At 36.8% G+C, this 25,312-nt stretch overlaps 1 protein-coding gene across 17 annotated transcripts in view; it reads right to left on the minus strand.

The window, feature by feature from the left end:
• The window catches only part of MYO3B (myosin IIIB), a 213,629-nt gene that overhangs the window by 121,755 nt on the left and 66,562 nt on the right, over nucleotides 1-25,312 (minus strand). For 16 of the 17 annotated variants that reach the window (XR_003924029.1, XR_005932734.1, XR_003924030.1 and 13 more), the window contains one exon: nucleotides 11,976-12,041. The exons of the other annotated variant lie outside the window; for it this stretch is intronic. Coding sequence is in view for 12 of the 16 variants with exons in the window: in XM_030018870.1 (XP_029874730.1) it covers nucleotides 11,976-12,041 (66 nt within the window). In the remaining 4 variants the exon portion in view is untranslated. The remainder of the gene's footprint in view (nucleotides 1-11,975; nucleotides 12,042-25,312) is intronic. 17 annotated transcript variants of the gene reach the window in all.

Below are 25,312 nucleotides of genomic sequence, written 5' to 3' on the forward strand. Positions count from 1 at the left end.
CAGCCCAAGATGAGTTTATTTGATGAGATGCATTCGTATTACATACTTTACAATTACATCTCATATTTGCTGATATTAAGCAATACACCTAAAGTACTTCCTTAGCAGGGCCAAATATCACAAATAAAGATTATCTTTTTAGCCAAAAGTTCAATGAAACTTTAATACCTTTTAGAATAATCTATATTCTATCAGTATCAATTTGCAAAATTTAAACTACATCTTAAAAAAAAAACCCACCATACACATTAATTGATTTCAAATACTACCAAACACATTAGCAAAATAATTAAGAGTTTAGTCTCACCTCAAATACTTTACTGAAGCCTAAAGTCTGGTCTTAAAATGATCCTGAAATATCTTTGAACATAACTTTTATACTTTAGATTCCTGAAAACCATTTTCCCAACCTCTTCTTGGTACATCTGGTCCAGAAAAGACAGTCTGTAAAATGTGCTACCAGTTTTATAACTATTTTGGTGAATTTTGCTGTAGGCTAGAACTGTAGCCTCCTGATAGAAAGACTAAAGTATCAGAACCAGCTTTATTTCCATCCCTCTGAGCGCAGGGCTATAACTGTCCTTCTCCCCATGAAGAGATCCATCATTAGCCTTCAACAGGTTCTGACAACTGTGTGTCGTGTGTCGTCTCCTCCCCCCCCCCCCCCCCCCCCCTTTCATTTTGTGATCCATGGTTTTTAGAAGTCAATACACCCACACAGTCAATATGGTCTATGCCAATCCTGGTTAAATTTATATGTTTCCAGAGAGAAAGGAAAAAAGCATTGAAAAGAAAGATAACATTAATCAGGAAGGCAGAGGAAAAAGAACCAAACCAACAAAAAACTGTGTAGTATACAAAATCACAGATTGATGGCAAGTATCTGAAGTGGAGATTTCAGTCAGAAAAGCTCATGCAACTCATGATTTTTACCATTCTAACAATAATTACAAATTTATAGTGTTTATGCTATATTGTTAATATATAAATTTTCTTGTTAAATTTGATTACATCAGGAATTTTTCAGTAATATAACTGAATCCAAGTGAAGCTGTGTCACAGAATCATAGAATCATTGAATAGTTTGGGTTGGTAAGGACCTCTAAAGGTCATCTAGTCCAATCCCCTTGCTGTGAGCAGGGGCATCTTCAACTAGATCAGGTTGCTCAGAGCCCTGTCCAACCTGACCTTGAGTGTTTCCAGGGATGAGGCACCTACCACCTCTCTGGGCAACCTGTTCTAGTGTTTCACCACCCTCAGTGTAAAAATTTCTTCCTTATACCTAGTCTGAATCTACCCTCTTCTAGTTTAAAACCATTAACCCTTGTCCTATCGCAACAGGCCCTAATGTCATGGCAGTTGCTTTTCAGATAATAACATTAAAGTTTAAATGGATTCTCTTCAAGAAATCTGGTAGTTCCAGACAGAATATATTGTGTTTACTACAGAATATCTTGTGTTTACTAAAGTGTGAAGAACATACAAATATTTTACCTGATGGTATGTAGTTATTAATATGAATTCTAGTCTGAGCTCTGGAGCAATGCACCTCCAAAGACACTCTACGGACAAGATCCAGAAGTTGCAAGAGAAATTTTTCCATATAGATGGCTCATAGGTGAAACATCCAAATGTCCAGGATACTGCATTCATTAAGGAAGCCCGACAAGAAGAGACAGAAGGAAAACATTTTAGGGAAAAAAGTTCTTAGCTTCTTTATTACGTGCCTGAAATGCTAGCTGTTTAGGTCTGGCAGGTGTTTTAATGAGCATAAGTAAGTTCTGCCAGGGAGGCAGTCTTGAAGACCACTTTAGGACTACCTTTGCTTCTCTTGCATACTCCTGCCAATCCCCTGCTGACTATTCACTTTGCATGCATGCTATTCTTCTGCTTTGCAACTATCAAAGGTTATATATTGTTTCTTCTATATGCAGCCTTCATTCTCTGGTAGTAGGATGTTTTTGCAATCTGTGGTCACTTAGGATTTCACTTGAAACACAAATAAAACTTCATGAATTTGTAAGATGACCAAGCTAATGGCACAAGACACATCCACATGATTCTGTGATCAGGCTGTTCCAAGCTCAGACAGAGCACACCTACTATTGTGCCAAAAGTTTGTGCCTATATTGGAAGAACAGAGCCCTTTCAGATGGTTAGTGAGATGCCACAACACAGCAGAGAGCTAGTAACTAACAGCCATGCAAGGGTGAGGGACAGCTGCTTAAATTCATGTCTGGAGTACTTCTACTCCAGTTCAGGGAAGAGACTGACAGGAAAATGTACATCTCCACTGAAGTTGGTTTAATTCATCAAGTTAAACGGCAAGTTCCTAGCACATTAGGAACACAGCAGCAGAAAGACCAGGCAGGCCATAGGGAATTGAAGTGTGTATGGCATATACACTCTCCTTTTGCTCTGAAACAGCAGAAGTGTCAACACAGTCACTTGCAGAAATTACTCGTTATTATGTTTCAAGTGCCAGTAACCCGCTCGCAGCTTAGTCACAGTAGGTACTGCGGGCTCAGTGCATACTCAGATACTCAGTGCCAATTTGGTGTATCACCAGGTCTGCTGCAACGGAGTGCAGGATGGAGAGCCGTCATATGAAAATGAAAAGATAGTCCTTATTTTTCTCCTCTTGGTGCATATTCCTTTGTACTAATTCCTCTGTATGTAGACAAGACCTATTAGTATTCTGAAGTATATTTACATATTCTGCTTCTACACACTGTCATTTCAACTGTGTTGCTTCTGGTGCCACACTGAATGCATGCTGCTGCTGTTCTTAGTCAGTGTTACCTGTAAAGTAACAATTTTTGGGCCACTACCTATGGGCTAGTGAAAAATGATGCATCAGACTGCCAGGTCACTGCAGGTGTTCAGTAAGGCATCATCTCCTACACCGGAAGCAGTATTGACGCCATACTGCTCCTCAGAAAAAAATAATTTAATATAGAATATCAGCTCTTACAATGCTAAAGCCGGCATGAAGGTGAGCATTATCACAGTGTTTTCTACTGACCTGCACCCTGAAATAGAACTATAACGTGTGAAAAAGTTAATCATATGGGTGCCTGAGGCCAAAGTTGCCAGTACATTCAGTAAGGAGATGTATTCCATGTAAAGGCCAGAAAAAAAGAAATCAAGAAGTAATACACAAAAATCCAGCAATATTAACATTTGAAAGAGGAATAGTACAGTAACAAAACAGCTTTTATCATGACACTTATCAGAAAATATTCTTATTCAATGCAGCCAACAGAATCAGTGTGTGCGTTGTGCAAGTAAAAAACAATATTAAGAAGTCATATCACTGAAACATTTGCTTCTGAGGAAAGGAGAAAACTAAAATATCTTCAGGTGCTCATTTGAGCATTCCTTTAAGACCAATTTGGACAGTTAGCTTAGGCACTGTCAAACATCAACCATGCTGCAATTACATATAAAACTAACAAATGTGCTGCACCTGCAAATTAAGCCAATTTGTTTGGCCCATGGAAATTATTAAAACAAAAAAAACACCCCAAACAAAAAAAAAAAAAAAAAAAAAAAAAAAAAAAAAAAAAAAAAAAAAAAACCCCAAAGGAAAAAAAAACCAAAGAAAAAAAAAACCCCAAAGAAAAAAACAAACAAAGAAAAACCCAAAACAACAGCAAAACAAAAAACCCAACGTAGTGAGACTGCCTTTCATTGAGCAAATTGACTAGCAAATCTACTAGAAGATGGGTTTCATATAAGGTATGATAAAAATATGATCATATTTGGTCTGCTACTTTTTGGATCTAAAATAATGGGAAGGTTAAGTAAGTAGAGATTGAAAAGGAAACAAACGCTGTACATGTTTGCCTTGATGAAAGTCAATCCATTACCTAATTTGAAATTCTAGTATGTTCTATCATGCTTTCTTAGCTGAAAATTAATTCTCAGAATTCATTAGTGTCACTACATTAAACATAGGTTGCAGCCATTTGCTGCAATCTCACAGCCAGGCTCCTAAGCACCATTTCCATTTTGCCACAATTACAGGCAAAGATGAAGCATTTATTAGCAGGGGATAAGAGCAGGCTCCCATATACACAGACCCGTCTGAGACAGCCTCTAAAAATGCACTGGCTGCTTGCACTTGGATGATAACATTGTTGGAATTGCTACATCTCAACAATGTAAACTGCCATTTTGCAAGTAGCAAATCAGATGACTGAAAAGGAGAGATATTTATCAGTATTCATGAGCTAATATTTACTAATGAATAAATGGAAAGAAATAGATTTCATAAGAACTGCAATGGTGGCCTAAGTCTCCTGTGTGTTCAGAAATAGAAAACAATTACTAACATCATTCACTACTGCAGACAAACCTAAGCAGAGCAGCAGCAGTTATTTCTTTCAGAAGTTCTCTTTCATCAGATCTATTATGATCTATTTGGCCGCAAGTACTTTCTTTAAAAATAAAGAAACCAAGCAGCTCCAGCCCTTATAGCTTAGTTACATTATGATCTATCTCCAGTATTTTGTTTTCTTCAATTATTACATTTTGTGTATGCCACATTTTCTGATGATTTCTCATCTGCTGGCAGTGGATTGCTGGAACTTATTTTGTCTCATAAACCAAATATCCAACTAGACATCTAGTCACCGTTTATCATCTACATGCACAGAAGATGCATAGGTTATTATTTGGAAGAAATTATGACTGTATATCAGACTCTGTATTTGAGCTGGGGAATCCACACCTCAGCCTCTGGGCAAGAGACTTAAAAAGTCTCCAATCTGTTTAACAAATGGTTAGATAAAGTCCTCATTGCCACTCCTCTAGTCCCTATCTCTCTGCCACTGCCTGGCCCACCAGGCTGCTCTCCCCATCACCTGCTCCTCACACAACTCTACACCACTCCCCCTGCCCCCCAAATACTTCACTACTTAGACAGTACCTGCTGCCTAGCAGTGAGGAATATTTCCAGGACTCTCCTATTGGGACAGAAGAGCTTTCCAGGGTCTTGCACAGGACTTCAGGTCATCCTGAGGTGCTGAGATACTCTCCTCCAATCTCAGAAAAAACAGTTACCAGCTTGCCCCCAAAGGTGGAGACGGCTCTGCTGGGGAATCTAGAACAGAGATTTCCCAGATGGAGAGGAGAAAGAGTAAGGTGATATTCTCTTGATCCTCTCATCAAGCAGAGATAAGGAGGTCTCTAGATTCTGAGATTTTTATTTTTTCTTCCGCATACTTTCCTGGCTACTTCCATCAGCAGATTGTTTCACAGTGGAAGAGTAATGAAATCAAGAGCATGACCCCAACTGGGTTGACCCCCCTGCTTAGAGAAATGGAGGAACAGACACTGACAAGCAAGATCATCTAGGCCAGGTACATTTGGTCAGAAACCTTCCAGTCAAGGAAGGAAAAATAACAATCTCTGAGATTGTTTTTAAGTGGTTAAAATGCTCTGTTCCTATCCGTCACTCTGTTCCTCCTACCTCTGTACCACACGTAGCTGTGGCAGACACTGGTCAGTCACATGCAGCAGAAAGGTGGAGAAGAAAAGACATTTCATGACTTACGTTTGCAATAATGATGCAGGGATGTGCCTGCTTCCCTGAAGCCTCCTTGCTTCCCATTCCCAGGCCTGCCCATCCCCCACTGCTGCAGGTCACCTGTTTGCAAAAATTAACTAAAAAACTGTGACAGCTTTGCCAACAGCATTTCCGTTTTCAGTCCTAATTCAACAGGACATATAGGATACAAATATCCTTATCTTCAGAACTATATATAATTTCCCCTTTGGAAAAAGCAAATGCTGAGCACTAAGGGTATGTATATAGGTTAAATACGCCTCCTGTCTTGAAACAGCATCCCATGATAAATAACAAGGATTTTACTGTTCCTTCTGCTACAATCAGATATCAGGATGAAAGACTGAATTTATGACAAAGTACTCAATCATCACATGCATAATATAAATTCCGATAGTCAGAACACATTTATATCTTTATTGATCTGCCTTTTGGTAGCAAATGCTGTAAATTACTAATCTTCCCTAACAATGAGAGAAATACTCTAACACTGAAATGTCACCAGCACCTGTTTTCTTAATAAATCTTCTTTAAGTTTAACTTTTAACATCAAGCACCATACAGTGTAATTTAGAGCACACATCTGAAACCTAACAAAGGTTCACTCACACTGAAATTGTAAAATTAAGTCTAGTAAATAGCTTTACCTCCTCTAAAGCTTCAAAAATTACAACAGGTTTCCCAGCCTCCTTTGGGCTAAGTAGACACAACAATTTATTCTGGCTCATATACATGTTTTAGAGAACAAACAATGCAAATGCTATGGAGTGGCACTTCTTGCAGCTCTTAGAATGTATCAGACTTTGCTCATGTTGAAACCCTTAGAATTTTACCAGAGACAAGAGAAATTCAGTCAGAACAATTCTAGGGAGCATCTGAAAAACACCAAATACATTTATTTATTGTATGACAAAATTGAGGGGTTCCTAGCCTTTTATCAGGAATGGGTCTGCTCTATTTCTTTGGCCTGTCTTTGAAGACCCAGGAACACAAATAGCCTTCAGAACCTTTTACAGCTGAAGCTTTTTATTAGAAACAGTATGTTTTGCATTTGTACCAAACGTTCTCCCTTTAGGCATCCATCCCCCTTTGACACTACAGCAGACCCTGATTTGAGGCAGAAGGTAAGAGATAAGGAAAGCGTAGTCTGCTACTGACTATTTCTTTCACATCTTATGTCATAGCTGGAAAGGCAGCTAAGGACAGAGATATTTTTCTCTCCCTTGGTGTTTAGTGCATTCTTTCCTATCTTCCAGTAAATAAGGACAGCCACTAAAAAGGCAATTGTAGATCCACTATGCCATAATCACAGAGCAGCTGGGAAGTTACTCACTCACACACCATTAAGCTGACTGCTCGATGCCCTCTGCTGTGAAACCCCAAATGCAGCCACGCTATGATGTCTTCATCTGAAGTAATTCATAAACACCTGGGCAGCTGAGATCAGGTTAGTTCTACTAGTTGGGAGTCCACAGGCACTAACAACATTCTTCCCATTACTGTGTGCCAGACCTGACCCGTACCTCATGGCCCACAGAAGGACAGCAGGCGTGTCTGTGCTTCCTGGAGCTTCCCCTAATCTAAAAGTATGCTGGACGGCTTCATTCCCAGCTCTGCTCTTGATTATTGAGTGACTTTGAAAAAGATACCCTTTGTCTCAGTTTCTTCAGTTGTAAAAGAAGGAATTGAACTCTTGTCTCTATTCTACAAGTACAGATGACTTAAAAATCTACTGACAGGAATAAAGCATTACTATTCTACTGTTGCTTCATCAGTCCGGTGCAAAGGTACTATTATCAGGCAGAAATACTGGATTATTATTTGTTTTATATTTTTTGCAACTCCAATTTTTACTGCTTTCCTATTTGCATACTTCTGCCTTTCATACCATCAAAAATGCATTCCAAACAAACCTGGATCATCTAGAACACATCCTTTCTTTGAGAACTAGAATAATTTAACTAGAAGGAGTAAGTCCGCCCCTAAAAACAAACTACTACAAGATCAGCACAGACATATTTCACTTCTCTTTGCTCCTGCCATCTTCCTTCCTTCCCACCCTGCATCTTAGTGTTCATGCCTACCACTTCTGTCTTACTGTCCTCAGTCTTCTGCCATGCTCAGCCTTCACTTTTACCAAATATTATGGGAGTGAAAACCATGTAGTAACAACAGGTGGTAACATCCTGCCTTTACATTTCCTTTCAAGTAAAGCAGAGAGATAGATGGCAAACATTAGCTATTACAAAAGGCTATCCTTCCAAAAAATGGTAATAACGTTAGAGCTCCAGAAGCATCTAAGCTTTGAATTAAGCTTAAAAAACATCCCAGTGAAAAAGCAATAGGGAGAGACTACTTGAGAAACGGAAATACTGGCATTTAATGACAATAGGAGCTTGAAGAAGGGAGTAAGGAAACTTTGTCTCATCAGACAATTATTTCACGTGCTCTCTCTGATACTATAATCTATGCAGCATCCTAGAACCGCTAATGTTTCCCAAATAGACTTGCCACTCCACCACGGATACATATCTTTCTCACTGCACTATACTTACTACTGTTAGTGTTTACAATTGAGAATAGCAAGCCAATAAACCCACAAACCATGGGAACCACAGGAAGAATGAGTGCTTATCACTAATGGTAAGGAACTCAACAGTATACTTCACTGAATGAAAGATCTTGATACCATCACATTTGTAAAATCTAGCACGATTCTTTACAGGGTCAGAACTTCAAACCTGCATGGGAGTTTCTCACCTCTACCTAAAATTGCAGGTTTTTACTACAACTGCTCATTAGAAAGCTGAAGATCATTGAATCCATTATATATGCCCATTCATCTGTATAAAAACATCTCATGCAATACTCAAAAGTGGTGGAGATCTTTTGTCAGGTACCACAATTTAGTATTTCAAGTTCATCTGTAGACAGATTCTCAGAGTCTACATCAATGAATAAAATGCAAAAATTTACAGATTTGGTGATAACCTTACACATCACAATCTGTATCTTTCTGACATTTGCAAACCTCTTTGTCTTCTTAGATACTATGAAATTAATGAGTTATGTCAAACACATATCATGTTCTCAGTGACAGAAACAGTAAAATATTCTTTATGTAACATGAACAGAATGTCACTAAACAATTGCTTAAATTGTGAAAAAATTTGATCTGCATTCAGAGAAGTTAAATCTAAATGGAGCACTTAAAACCTATATAATCTCGATGATCTATTAATTGAATAAATCTGAATGTAGACTCATCACTGAAATTCAGCTTGCAAGGCTGTGTTTAAATTGAGTACAAAAAAATTGAGTTTATCAAGACTAAAAATTATATTTGTATTGTATTTGCAATGTCATTGCTAAAATAAAAGTTACTTTCTAGTGATAAATGTGACCATAAATCCTGTAACTTCACATTTTAGCTTTAGTACTTCCTGAATTTCTTAATTCTTTAATTCCCTCCAGCTCAAGAATGACTAATTAATTCAAAGAACCATAATAGCTAATCATTGGTTAAATAAATTTAAAAGGAGAATGTCTGTCCCTGGAGATACCATTGCTCATTTTAATTAAAATTACCATTTTGTGATGTAATGTAAATAAAGGTTATTGTATCCTTCTGCTCCAAGAACATATTAACTCTTCTATCTACCCCTGGAGATCAGTCAAGGCTTAAACTGCCAAAAAAATTATTTGCAGTATGTGAGATAATTTCAGTGAATAGGTATTTTTTTTATTAATTTTAAAATATAGCCTGTATTATTTTATGAACGAATTCTGAAGCCCTGTGTCTAAAATAGTGGTGGACACAAATTGTTATCTTAAGAGATCAATGTCATCTATGCTGTAGCTATCAAAAAAAAAAAAAAGGCTTCATAAACATTCATGGGCATGACTTCTATTTTATTTCAGCATAGAAATAAACATAGGTAAAAGTATATTACTTTTAGGAGCCAATCCTCCAACAACTGATGTGGTTGTTTACATGGCCTTATAGGAATGGTAAACCCTATTAATATGTAGGTAAAATAAACAGATAATTAATTTTCTCACATTATGAGCAGAGCAGCCAAGTTCTTCATGGACAATTACAGTAGTACAGATAAACAGGCATACATAGAATTTTACTGACCTTCTACAAGTATGTATGTGCTGCGTGTATCTCAGTAGATACCAAATACAAAATTAGGCTGCTGCCAGAGATGACTTGGCTGAAATTGTGTCTTGTCTGTATTTTTTTAAAACAAAGTATCTAACTTAGATTAGCTATCTCATTGTAAAAATCCTTATGAGGACAACACAATACAGTCTTCATGTCAAGTCAAGGTCAACAATGCTGGGAATAGAAACATAAATTCACCAAGCTAAGAACTATCTTGACCCTTTCTCCATTCAGATTTTGTAAATATGTATCTGACTTTAAAATGCTCCTGCAAAATCATATCTCTTGGGGCAGCAGAATCATAGTTAAAAATACAGACTTCATTTCTGAAAAATACATTATTACTATTTTAACAGTTTAAAGAGTTACCTACAAAAGTACATTGAAACTTGCAGCTCAGGCATATTGTAAGTCACTATAATACGTGAGAGAACACTTACAACAAAAATGCCTCTTGAGACAATGGCATTTCAAAGGATGAGAATGTGGGGTGAAAAAAGCTACAATGACCAGGTTTGGCAATCTTGGCATAAATAAAATTATTGTGTAAACAGAACTGAAGTCAAAAGTATGCTTAGCCAAAGCTGCATGCTCGGTTTTTGTCAGTACACAGGTCTGGCCCACAACTTGACCCAGATAAGCTTGTTATGCAAATTATGTTGGCCATCAGGAAGGAGATAGATAATGAAATTATTCGAAAGCTAGCCACTCATCACAAGGGTGACAGAAACATTAGGCAAGGTCCTAACATATGGATAAAAGGCAGTATGGAGTTTATACAATCACTGCTTTTAATTTATCATAACTAAGCTGTCACAAGGTGGGCATCAACAAATGCATAACAAATGCATATAAATGAGCCAATTATCAGTAATAGCTAAAAGGTTTGCAGTTATATGATCCAATGTTTCATTATTTAATTTTTTTTAGAAAATCCACTAATGTAAATCCAAGCCTCCATAAAAACATCTTGTAACCTCTGCATCATAACAATTTCACCAACACATGCCCAAGAATGAAGCAATGTCACAGAGAATTCCATTTCAGTGTTCTCTTAAAGGTAGCTATAAACCCAGCATATTTATTACAATTGTTACATTTCTCCATGTTAAGAGACTGCATATGAGCATACGTCCTTACTTCATTGTGCATATTACTGTAAAAATGAAAAGCAAGATTTGAGAACCTGCAGATGTTGCTGGTGAGAGGAAGTAATTAAGCAAAAGTAATTAAAAATCAACGTGATTAAAAATATACACCTTGAAGATATCAAGAACCCAAAGGACAAGATTAAAAACAAGTATAGCCATAAAGTACTAACATTTGACTTCTTTTAGGAACAATGCATGCTGAACTAAAGGACTAAACAAACATTAAGAAATGTTTAGTTTTTTGTATTGTTCTCAAGCTCAGCAGGGACTTCTAAAAAGGAAGATACCAAGTAAGAAAAACCTGTATAACTATGTTGAAGGTTAATGCACAATGTTTCTGAGAAAGGAATGTAATCTTATTTACCAGCTGCACTGACTCTCTAAAGTACAAGTGGAATATAACCCAGAAGTGCTAGAGTCCCCCAGAATATAGGCTACAGAGCACAAATACTGTAAAAATGTTTCTCTATAATAGAATGGAATTCATCCACCACCCAGTGTCTTTTGTAATTAAACACTGATTCTGCTATAGATCACAATGTGCACTACTGTGCAAACAAGGACATGCATTATGGAGAAACAGAACTAGGGTCAATCTGCTCTGGAGGAATGTTCTACTACCTCCACTGGAAGAGCATAACTGGTGCTCAATTACATATATTGGGTATACAACCTACTGAGTATTAGCAAAGTGGTAAAAGGCAACTCTTTTCTTTCTTGTCTTTCAAATTCTTATTTTATATTGACCAGCAGTCATTTTCACTAACACTTTTTTCTTCTTGACACAAAATTTCACTGCAAAACCATCAAGGAAATCAGGTATATATATAAACCTGTCCCAGGTCCATCAAAGTCAAGAAGCAAATCAACTAAGGAGTTCAGAGAAGCTGTGAAGCAAATTACATGAGAAGATCAAACTGCTGTATAGCTTTCAAAAAGTGAAGCATAGTCTAGAGTCTATGGAAAGAAAACTGAAGTTAAAAACCTGCAAAAGCAACAACTCCATAGACAGATTCTGTTTTCAGATTGACACACGTAGGCCTTGCTGAATAAGCTGTTTTTAAAAGAAAATAAAACTCACTGTGAAATGAAATGGTTGAATCCTCTGCACCATTTTTCAGGATGTAGCAAAGTAGGAGGAGGATTTCTGAAAAAATACAAAGTTTTGGGGTTTAAAATATTAATGTTTGCTGGAATTACCTCACAGAGAGTCAACAGAGATGATACTGGTTCCACTAGGGAGAAAATGATGATTGAGAAAGCAATGCTCAAATTGTCTGTGTCCCCTTCAGATGCCTGTTGGGTTTTTTCTTGCTGCTAGTTATTCACTGACAGTTCTCCTCTTTTCAAGTCCTTCTCCTTTTATGTCAATACCTTTGAAGTTGGTAGTCAGTATAGCTCACTGTGTGCTTCCCAGTATTTTGCTTTCAATTCAGCCTGACTCAGGAAGGATCAACTGAAACTGGAAGATTAACCTAGCCATCTCACCATTTTAGCCCTTTATCCCAGATCACTGACTCTGATCAAAAAAGAACCACCAAACTGTCAACAATCTGTAGGATCTTAGTCCAGATTTCAATTTGTATTCAGTTTGGATGACACTTTAAAAATAGATGTTATTTTTAAAGTGACATTTAGCAGACAGTATTTTTATATTACATCGTAAGATGGCCTTCCATAAGATCAATCTTTTAAACTCTGATAGGTTCCATGTTAGCTGGCCTATAATTACTTTCCTTTCTGATTGTTACTGTTACAGTTAAATTACATACCCATACAGAGCAAGGCCTATAGGTCATATTAAGTGGACCAAATTTTAAGTGGCTCAAATTTAAGTGGACCAACCTATACCAGGAAGTGTTCAGGAATCACATATTATACTGTTATCTTCCAGAGGTTTTTTCTGCAACTTAAGATTTGATAAGTACTGAAGTCTATTTAAGATTAAACTTGTGTTTTGTGAAACCTTAATGATTTGCCTTTTGCTGCATTTGAGGGCTCAGTGCAAAGGGTCACATATTACTGAACTGGCAGGAAAAAAAAGATTACAATAAGACTTATTCTACAACAGAAACACTCACTAATATTCTGGATTGTATCATGAATCACCTCATTTATACTGGGGCCACATTCCACAGCATGACACTGCTTGGAAACATCTCACAAAACAAAAAGGCAAACAGCATAAACAACATAAATTAGTGCTGATCTCCTTAGTAGTCTTGAGTTTTTCATGCATATTCATTCAAAGAGTAGTTGCATTTAACAGTTACCCTCAAAAATCCAAACCAAATGGTTTAAAAAAAATATTACAATGTGGCTTTGTAATAGATGGACCATTTTTGTTCATCTGTGTCTATTCAAAACAAATGCAGCCATCTAATTTCACTGCAGGCTGACATGTTTTCTGAAATTAATATGTTATTACTTTTCTCTTTTGTTACAGAAGTCTCAGGGAACACAATTTTCTTCATGAAGTGAAGAAATTCAGAATGTCCAAGATGTGCATAACTTATCAAATTTATCATTAGGAAAAAAATATGATTGGTTACTTTCAATGACAATAATGTTTCAGGGTTGTCTTCCATTTACCAGGCTCATATGTTCATGCACATACAGAATCTGATTTTTTACAAGCATATAAAAAATGTTGAAAAGTTTTTCTAAATGTATTCCCAGAAAAAAAACCTGTATCAAAGAAAGGTAAGCTTTAAAACCTCTTTCTCTGTAATGAAAATGGTTAGCAGTCCACACATCCCACACGCATGAACTCTACAAACAGCTTTAAGGGACAGCCATCTCTAGTTAGTATATGTTTTTAGTCTTTATTTTGCAGGAATGGTACTCTATCTGACAATTTGGATTCTGATAAGGCCAACTTTTATTGTACTGTGAAGTACCGTGTATTTATTTTTAGAATTATACCAGTGCTGTCTACTGAATATTTGCTGTGAAATTTTGAATTTCACCGCAAGGTAATTTGCTTTTTCAAAGCTCAGTTGCTATTCATGAAATACGTAGTTTTGTCTTTTCCGTTCATGCTGTTCTTTAAGTTCTTCCATTGCGGTAACAACGGTGCTTACAAAAATCATGTGGTTTGGAGGCTCTATTAATGATCTCACAAGGAACTTCTTGAAAAAAAGACACAGAGATACTTACATTAGTCACCGATGTTATGATGGAAACAGGTGCAATTTCGTCATGGAAGAACAGACCAGCAGAGCAGATGTCATTCAGGAAATATATTTAGTCATTTGCGGGTTAATGATTAATGGAGAAAGTCATATTTTTAACCACACAGAACATGTTTTGTCCAGCAAATTACTAAGCTGCTAAGCTCTCACTGATAGCTACTCTCTTGGAGGTGGCTGAGCACGCCATGTACCAATCAACACAACCAAGGAATCTATAACTCTACAGATGTTTTCTTGAGCTTGATACTTTTGTATTTGTTAACAGAAGATACAATGTTATTCTTAGTACCTTTGTAGTAAAAAGAACTAGTGGTCCTCTGCACTTAGCTCACTAAATTGATGCTTCAGGTACCCCCTCTATAAAATTGAGCTGATAAACATGACCAGAACCTTAATTCATTAGCATCTGTAAAGTACCTTGGTTCCCCTTGATGAAAGGTGTTACTTAACTACTAAGTACAAAATCAGCTCACCCTCTTCTGGCATCATATCCATAAAGGATTTCCAGAAAGAGGCATAAGAGGGTCAGCTTCCTACCTTCACTTTGCCTAAGACACCACTAAACTGTTTCATGGTGACAGCAGAAAACACCATTGCTTCCATGGAACTCCAGAGGTGGATTTCTGCAGTAAGAACTCAAATTCAAGTTCTAGGGTAACAAAAACAGCCAGATATGCAAGGGTAACTCACTTCAAGCTTTTTTGTGAGCACACTAAGTCTTTTACAGTTTGAAATTAATAATCCATTAAGATACCTGCAATTCATATCGCATTAAAGAGAAAAGGTAAAGCAACTCATACATTATCAGATGCTAAACCACGGAGAAGCAACACTTGCCTTACCACTTCAGCTCAAAGATCAAACTAGGGCCATTTGCGATTCCAGACTATATTAAATCCAACACATGGAGTCCTATGGCTTTTGTATACTTGCATCACTGCATTTCACCAACATCTGGCTGTTTCTGCAGTACTCAGAACACATTCACAGAAAAACTAAAAAGCTACCTCTTGTTAACTTGCTGACATAACTTACTCTACTCTTTTCATATAAAATTAGAATGCTCTGCATGCAACCTTTCAGTCATCCTTGCCACATATGTAAGAAGCTGAAGGACAATATAGTCTTATTTTCTACTATAAAGTGATGGAAATGGTGAGAAGTAGATATGAATATTATTGCAAAAAGTGGGTATAATTGGGCTTGTCTTTTGAAAATGTCCTCTTTTGATGCAAGATGAGTAATCAACAATTTATTTCCCAACTTTGTGTCTTTTTTCCTTTAGTTCTTTCTATAATTCATAATTAGTCACAGAACTACATGCTCTATTTCCTTAGGCAGATACATTGCTCTTGCGAGGAGTTGTTCTACCCTTGTATTCAGTGCTTTCCATGGTCATACTAATACTGTTTTTCACTGGGAGTTTTGCTTCAGTGAGGACTGCAGGACTGAGCCTGTACAAGACACCCCATACAGGAGCACAATGTTCCTTAGAACATGAAGACATTAGCAAGTTTATTAAGCAAGAACTGCTGCTGAATTCTGAATGATATAGACAAAGTTATGTGCTGGAAATATTTTAATCTGTTGAGCTTTATGTGCTCCCTGTCATTCAGCCTGCCTCCAAAGTCACAGCTGGTAAAACAAAATCGGTCATTTTACCACAATAAGGCCAATGATGCAGCTCAGCGAGCACCACTTGTCCTTTACGTTAAGCTGTGAGCCTAATTACAGATCACAGATAATAGATATTTGTCGGCAATGAGAAAATAAATATTTTAATCTTAAAATAATTCTATGACAAATTTTATAAAATTGAAAATGCATGTATTGTTTTTTAAACTATTTCAGTAAACATAGCCATACGTTTTATAAACAGAAATCAAGACAGGGCCTCCAATGACCAAACTGTATCATCAGCCTACCACATTGTTTCTAATGAGAAATTAGCAGATGAATATCCCAACACCTGTCACCATGAACAGGCTCTGGCAATCACAGCTCCACACACGCATGGTGTGAATTATTTTTCTAGCAGACTTAAGAGACAATAGTTCTGTTGACAGTTGCCTAGGTTTATACATAGGCAGTTTTTACATGAAATTAAACCATTCATGCATATTTCAAAAACCTAAGAGAAACAGCCATAGAAAAAGCACAAGTCAACCATGCATAATAATGAGATTTCGCTACAAAAGGTTATGTAAAACAAATGGTTTCTATTAAAATATGTGAATAATTGACATTAATACCTGATAAATTCTCATACAAGTTTAAAGTCCTACCACTCCAGAGCATCCCCACCTTGGTTAATCCTCCAAACATAACCAGGCAATTCTCAACAGGGCTCAGAGGATTTCCTAATGCACTCTGTTTGTGGCCCATTCAGATCAGCAAGAGGTTTCCACTTATCTGAATCAAAAATTCAGATCCTAAACACTCTCCCATTCATCTGTCTCCTACTAAAGACTGCTGAAGTTTGACTGACTTCCAGTAATATATTCCACCAAAGTCCACTCAGGAGGAGGCAGGGTACTGTATTCAGCTCTGTAAGTTTAAGATAGAAACTGTAGAATTTAGGTACCTGCAGGAGTGGAGAATCAGCACAAAATCCTCCGTGCATATGCAGGCAGGCCTTTGAAGTTGCTTTTTAGGTCAGTGGAAAGCTGTCATCAATCTGAATGCTGCTGCATGAAGCCTCTGTGGTTGGGAACCACAGCAGCACATTGCCTCAAGAGACAAGAAGATCAGAAAGAATACAGTACCTACAACAAAACTGGAAGCAATGTCAGAAGCACAGGATCTGGGCAAAATGGCTCCAGGTCTAAAGCAATTGCCTGCCCACTGAGTTGATCTAGGGTGTTCCAAAGACAATTGAACATCCTTTCCTTAGAACACCTAGGATTGTGCAAGTCTTGACCATACTGGGCACCAATCTCCCTTAAATCTTCTTAACCAGATCTATAAGCAAGACATTCCCATGCCTATCCAGCCTACAAGGCATGAACCGTATGTTGAGACCGTATGTACCAAATCACAGCATATGAGACAGCTAGAAAAGGTGGTAGCTCCTCACATCATCTTTAGCTTCTTAGGGCTCAGCACAGTTACATAAACCTTTCTCAGGCAAGGGAACAAACTAATGCCAGATCATAGTACTCTAACTATACAACTAGGGGGCAGCAGCAAAAGTACCGTTATTCTGTAAGAACAAAGGGTACAGTACATCCTAGGAAAAGATTCAATGGGAAGGGGGACTATGCTCCTGCCAAATCACTCTCCAAACACCTTCTCGCTAAAAACTGTTTCACTTCTAAATAGTTTCTCCTTTTCCACTCCCCCTCCCTTTTCTCTGAAAGGACTGTTCTCCTTGTGTAAATGTCTAGTTCAAAACTGTTAACATACAACTTCAATTTCTTATCTTCTACAATATCAAAGGTATATATCTATTCAAATAATGTGTAAGTGCCTTAATTCTAACAAGGATATGCTGCTTTAAACCAAGATCAAAACCTACCGAAGGAAAAGAATCGGTTAAGAGGAAGCAGAACACAATACATTACCACCTCACTGCTGAAACAAAAATATTCTTCTTGCTGAAGTATTTTACTACCTTTTAATTACAGAGACAGAATTATCTGATATTTCCCTCTTTACTGGAAGGGATGCTCTTTATTTTCCATAGGCAGTACACAGTTACAGAAGTCTAGACTGAATCCAACAGCATATGATAAATTTATATTGAGTTGAAAGTTAAACAGATGAATACATCTAAGGGACTAACCTAAGGATCCTAATTACTTGAAAGGGTTGAGGGTACCAATCCACTTTTAAATCTTTTTTTTGTAATACAGGGTCCTGATCTAGTAAAATACAATTGGATATCTGTTTTCACTATTTCTCAGAAAAGAATGATGGCTATATATCTTGTAACACATAAATACACATTTGCACCCTTTTGCTTGTGATTGTATGTGACTATTTATTTATTTTGCTGCCACTAGGTAGGTGACTTAGTAGATTAACAATGGGATATGGGCTCAGCTACAAAACAAATACAAATCCACAAATGAACAAAATATGAACTACCTCTTTAAAACGCACTTAAATCAAGATTTATTCACAAGTCTCCAGCTTAGAATATTTCATCAGCCAGTATATAATAATGAGCAAAAATAAATGGTAAAAGGTAGTCAGTTCCAGAATTATGCACAAATCTCCTTTTGATATTCAAGATTCACTTTATGCATTGCCAAAAGAAAAGCACTTCAGGAAGAATAAAAAGAAGCTGTCAAAAGAAACCTTCTAAAGAAAGCTCCTTCAAATGAACAATCCTGTGTTTCAAAATGGTATATATCTGATAAATTAAAAGTCACCTTTAAAGTAATGAGTATGGACAGAAATAACGTGCTAAGCACATTAAATTATTTTGAAGGTCAAATAATAACCTTCAGAAAATGTATTAAAACAAATCTCAATCATCTAATTTTTTAGTTCATACAGACAGAAAGAAAATGGATGAAAAAGTATTGCAAAGTGTTCTGCCTGGGAACATCTGGATTATCTTTGACTTTTTCCCTTGAACACTGCAATTCACAGACTACTGGTTTCAGTCAGATTTGGCAGCTGCAAGGTTTCATTAGCCTTTTTCAGGACTTGACAAGGCATCATTTATTTCTGTCATTTACTCTTCAGTTTCCAGTTTCAGTTTCTGGCTTCACTGAGACAGAAACAAGTATTTTATTTCAGAAATATTTTTGGATGGAGGTGAAAATGTACAGCTTTGCATTCCAGTGGTCAAGCTTCAAAACAAATATTTAGCATAATTGAATTGTAATTATGCTTTGTCATCTCATTTATTCACAAAAGTTTCAGAGAGCTGAAGAGGCACTAGCAAATTAACAGCAACTGAAACAGAGAAAGTAATAGTAGAGATTTTTATTTATAACCAGTTCACATCTTTACTGCAATGTAATATTTTGCTTTTCTATTAAAACCATTGCTCTGTGAATTTGCAAAGTAGGAGACTGTCAGTTGCCAAAGAAATAAAAATGGGACAGTAATACTTCTGTGCCTGACTGAAATACATGGTGTTGTCTAGACACTACACTTCTGTAGCTGGAATATTAAAATACTGCAATTACACCACATATTTGTAGATTTGTATGGGAAAGTAAAATATCTGTAAAATCTGAAAGTGAAAATCCCAAAGATAAATTTCTAAAGGCAAGTCCTGAATTGTACGTGTTTCAAACTCCCACTATGCATCAGCCAGTTTAAAAGGACTGAGTAGGCCACCTGCCTGAAGGCACTGCCCAGTGGAGCAGATCCACTATTGGAAAGCTAAAAGTTGGCTCAACAAGAGGAAGACTTAGAGGGATGCCACAAACTGTTTCTCTTAAGAAGTGGAGGAAGATTGCCAAGGGAAGAACTAGACAATTTGGAGTCTGACACAGAACCTGGTCCCACAGTTCTGTGCTCCTGCTGAGACCTGCCTCTGCCCAGGACACACATAGCAGCAAAAGCCCTGTCATACCACAGTTAGTCTGCCAACAGACTTCATATTGTCCTGGACACACACAAGGTAACACAGGGTACCTGTGATTTTCCAGCTGGCTGAGACATGCTTTTTGGGGCCCTTCTTTCCAACAAGCATAAAACATTTTCATCATGTTACTCCCATGAAAAGGGGGAATTGCTTCACAGAACCACAGAAGTGGTTTTGCCACTTGCGCTTCTTCTCTACCTTCATTTCTTTGTCTGACTAATTTAGCTCTTACTTTCAAAGAGGATGACACCTTCTTATCCTTCCATTTCACAGAGAGGAGCGTCTTCTTAGCTGAGGCTCTACAGAAATACAAATAAACCTAACAGTAACCCCACAAAAGAAGTATACCACCATATGCTTGACATGGCTGGTACTGAACATGGAATTCAATCATTATGCTTGACAAAAGCAAGCACTTAAACTCTGCATTTTCAAGAGGAAACAAGGATTACTCCTTATTGGTACTTTATGACTCAAAGCTTACTTAGTGTTTTCAGTTTAGTCTGGTTCATAGCATTGTAAGAACCGATACTATTCTGATAGGCCTACCAGTCTGGTTCAGAAATGAATACTTATAGAGGGAATACATTAGATAATGGTGGTATATTTCCAATGGTCCATTAGGAGGATCATTATAAAAATTCTGAAGCAATAGACTGAATAAATGCTGAAGTGTAAAGAAATGTACAAGATGTGTAAGGCTACCATTTTTTAAAAAAGGAATTATCATTTAAGGTAATATGCCTTCTGAGCATGATGACTGTATGTAGAATGGAATTTATTTGTTCCCTCTCCTATTCCATCCAATAAGCTTTATTCTAAAACACTTGAATTTCTGGCCGCTTTCAAAAAAAATTGTATGATGGAGTGAAGACTAATAAACACAGTACGATAAACATGAAGAATTTATTAATTACAAAAAAAGTCCCGTGACAGCAATTCAAATAAAACCTCTCTTATGCAGAACTAAATGACAATAATATCAATAAGACCATATCCCAATAAGCTTGTGTGATGCTAACTTAAAACTCATGCATCTCTTGAAATAATTGGGCAGACTGTGGGAAACACCCTGGGAAAAATATTGACTCACATAAGCTAGGGAATCTAGGAAAGGATGAAGGTAGTTAAATTTAGGTCAAGAAACACTAACAGTGCAAGTAATGTGTAACAGAGCAATTAGTGATGCAATGAGAGACAAAAAAAACCCTACAAAGCTGAAATATTAAAACATCATGGAACATGTGAAAATCAAGAGGGATTTTTTTTTTTTTTTTTTTTTTTTTGAATGCAAGATTTAACCAACACCTCATGTTGAATATTCTAGGGTAAGCTTTGCAAAGAAGCATCTCCTGGATAAGTTAACACATCCAGAGAAAAAGAAGAGTTGAAAGGAGCAATGGTAAATGACAGACATAGGACAAGGGAGTGTTCTGGATGTAGGAGGCAACATCTTGGCAAAAGGAAAGACAAGACATTGCCAAGATTGGGAAAAATATCAAAGGAATAACAAAGTTAGAAGAGGAAAAGTAAAAATGAGAGGCAAAAAGTAAAAATAAGAGGCAAAAAGAAGATGAAGACAAGCAAACCAAAATCCCCAAAGGCAAAAATACTGTATTCTCTCAAAAAAAAATCCCAAACCCAATCTCATAAGCACCATTCACTTAGAGAAGACCAAAGAGGACAGAAGTGAGAAAGCAAGAAGGTGAGCAGAGAGATAATTAAAATATTTAAAGTAGGAGAGTAATGAAACATGGAAGAAAGAAAACAGCTGACATAAATAATTCTGTGTGGGTAAGACAGCATTGACATTTGGCATGGGGAGATGAAACAAGACAATAACCAAGGATATAATCTACGAAACTGAAATGCAATACAGACTTCTAAAAAAAAGTATTTTTGAAGACAGATTGTGTTTACCACAGAAGGCACACTACCATGTGATAGTCTGCATGTCCAGGAGTGGGCAAAAACTGTAAAGTTGCTGCTGGTGGAGTAATGTAGAAGGAATACATTAGAATAAAGAGGCAGCTATGAGAAAAGCATGTTGTTAAAGCAAAAAGCAAAACTTAGGTGAAATTTGAATGCCCTGAAAATTATTAGATTTTTGCCATTGGGAAAGGATTTCATCTTTTGTGGGCATCAGTCAGAACCATGGCATAAACAATGTATAGAATGCAATGGCAGTAAGTGTTGAGGATACACAAATGTCTTTTAGCTGTCTTTTTCCATAGTATTAAGTATTAAGACACTGAATGAGAATCTGAATCATAGCACTGTTTTACCTTTATAAACATTCAAAAACATTAGCTATTTATGTTCCAAATAACGTCAGGTGGTATCAACAAGCAAGCACTCTATTTCCTCAACAAATCTGGGAAAAAATGCATTTGTGTCCTTTTGGAAAGACTGAAATTTTCTGGCACCTAGCACAACAATAAAACTATACAGTCATGTCTTCCCTGCTTTTTCTGGAGTGCAGAGTTCTGACACAGGTCTACTGAGATCCTCCCAACTGAATAGACCAAGAAGTTAAACCTTCCTCAAAGGGAGCTCTCACAAAGAGCATTTACTCTATGTTTGAGTTGGGTGGGCACTGTCTGCATCTGTGGAGTCTTTAAAAAGTCGTATTAGGTTCTGCAAGATGTGAATATTCAATGAAAGAAACAATGAAATTAAACAAACAAACAAACAAACAAACCCCAAACCCAAACCTTTAAAATAAACTAGCTGAGAAGTAAAATATATTTACACCAATAAAAATACAGGGTATAATATGGAACACAATTCTTCCTCCTTTCCTGAATTTCCTCTCAGTAATTAATTATGAGGAACTAAGAGGCAATTATATACATGTTGACATGACATGAGCACTAGATTTTAAATAACTCGTAGAATGGCTAAACATAGAAGAAAATTAGGCTTCCATCAAGTGAGATCTCCATTTTCGTTCCAATGTAAGATGTTTTCTGTTCTTTTTGTTTCCCCAGACAGTTCAAGCAGATGCTGCCTGTAAAAGTCTGATGCGTTTGCATGCTGGCAACAGATCATGGATCATCAACTTGCCCCAGTAAAGCTATCTTATTGTAATTCAGAACATCTTTACCCAGCACTTGTTCTAATATGTGAACAGTCTGATAAGAGGGAATCTGAAATTATCTATCCTGTGAATGAAGAAACCTAGAAGTTACAATTTAGCTAATTTAACCAAACTGAACTGCATAAAGTCAAATCACTTTAGTCACCCAGGTAGAAAGATGAAAGCTGTTACTATAATTTTTTTCCTAACGTTCTCAGAGACTGTGGTGCTGGATGCCAAAGCACAGATACCAACTCTCTCAAGAGGAGGAATGTTCCTTTTCCCTGCCCCCCCAGGCTACTGAAGCAAGGTTTGCACAGCAAAAAACTTAAGTGCTCCCTTTCCAAAAGCACAAAAGTTGCTTCCCCTGTTCCCATAGATGTATCTTTTAACTCTTTTTTGTAAATACAACTTTCAGTCACTGGATCTCATAATTCATTTGCCAAGTAGATTAAAATGCCATTCTTAAATACCTTATACCCCTAGAGAAAATCAGGGCTAAGCTCAAGTTGCCTCTGAACTTTCTTTTGGATATACTGTAAAAATATTGACACTCTTTTTCAACAAAACAAACATAGTGCTCTTTAAAAATAATTACACCTCTCCTGGAAAATTCACTTGGTTTTGATCAGTTTTACCAGCTTCTTTTTCAGTCTTCTAACCTAGTTTTATACCTTTTGTATGCCTTCAATGCTATTTTTGAAGGGTTACTAACAACACCGGACAAATTAGTCCAGCGATTGTCTCATTCAGACTGGGGAAGTGAATTATCCTGTTTACTATTTGAATTCCCCTTTATAAACCTGCATGGACGAAGTGAACCTTTTTACCACAGCACAGTCTAATGCAGGCGGGAAAGGACCTCAGGAGGTCTCTGCTCCAACCTCCTGTTCAAAGCAGGGTCAGCTATGAGTTCAGGTCAGGTTTCTCAGGGCTTTATCCACTCAGGTCTTCACACTGTGAATTAATTTTCATTCTATTTTCAAGAAGGATTCTTAATTTATCATCAAAGTCAGCACTTTGAAACCCACCCCTTGAACATGGCCTTTGCTTTGTTTCCCTACATGCCCAAGATCACATTTAGCTCCATATAAATACTGATGCTATCACAGAACCGACTTACAGACCAATTCAGCATGCCTTCATCACTATTTACCACTTTATTCCTCCTCTTCTTCTCTTCTTCATTCCCTGCCTGCTATTTCTTGAAACAACGCTACTGCAACCTTTGTGAACCTAGTATCGCACAGTCATTTAATCTGACTACATTTCAGTTTGTTCATATGTAAAATGTGGTCTCTCTGCACAGAATGCAGTATTTGTTGTCTTGCCTGGGAGTTTTTCCTGGCCTCACAACAGTAGTGAAAACTTGCACCTCCTGGAGGAACCTTGAGAGAAGATGCAATACAACTGTAATCTAAATGGCCTTTCATTATCATAAAATAAACCCACTGAAATAATTGTTAACTCCCTGAATACTGCAGTTATAAAGATTTATAACCAATGTCTACTCCAATAAATATTTCTTTAAAATTTTTATGAGTCCTAACTTATGATTACACCTGTGATAGAAAAGAAATATGACACTAATTGTTAACAGTAAATATATAGATATGCGTAGTGCATTATTACTGCACTAATCATGAGTAATGGTTAAATATGCTGCATAGAATTTTAACATTAATCAAAATGATAACTGTAACAAGCAAATCAATACCTTTCAAAGCACAGCTCCTTTTCACCAAATATGTTTGCAAATAGTGTAATTACTTGTTATTGCATATTTCTGGAAATTACTTCAGAGGGCAAAGCACATAGGCATTTGGTGACTTTTTATTACAAAAATAAAATAATCAACGCACATTCATTACAATCCCAAGGATAATTACAATCTTGCTAGAATGTGACTAGTATCTAAAAAGTTTGTCTTTCTTTTTCTGCTTCTATCAGTCAGTGAACTAATTTCTTAACAAATATGAACATCAATATTCTATTTCTGAGAAAGGCATCTGTTTTTCAATTACATCCCATGAAAGTCTCTGGTACCGTGAAATGTATGAGGTGCCTTATTCTCTCTGCAATACCAAACTATGTGAAGGGATTATCTTTTTTCATGCAAAAATCTAATTTAATTTACTTGGCTCAATTCATTATAAGTGATGTGGGCTACTGAACTCCAACATTAACCATAGGCTATAATGTATGTTTCGGAAACCCACAGGGCTAATGGCTTGAAATGCAGTTTCACTTCTTCAGGACTGCACTCCAAACAAGAACATAATTTTATTATTTTCCTTCAAACATCAAGTTCTAAATTGTATCTATAAGGTATAAGTATGGCAAGTTGCCTGCACACCAACTGCCCTGCAAAATCATAAGCAGAATGCGCAATAACCCTCAGAACATACGTGTGTATTTTGCCTGTGCGGCAACCTATGGGTAAGATGTATGCAAAAAAAAGGAAGTGTTTGACACAGGTAAAATATGCAAGTTTTAGGAACACAAATTTATACATGCATTTCTAGGTTGCCAACTGATGTGGCTTTAACCTGAGATAGTGTTCCAGACTTAAACAAAAAAGCAACTTTTTTGCAGCC

The sequence above is a fragment of the Aquila chrysaetos genome, chromosome 6, assembly GCF_900496995.4.
Source record: "Aquila chrysaetos chrysaetos chromosome 6, bAquChr1.4, whole genome shotgun sequence".
Taxonomy (NCBI): domain Eukaryota; kingdom Metazoa; phylum Chordata; class Aves; order Accipitriformes; family Accipitridae; genus Aquila; species Aquila chrysaetos.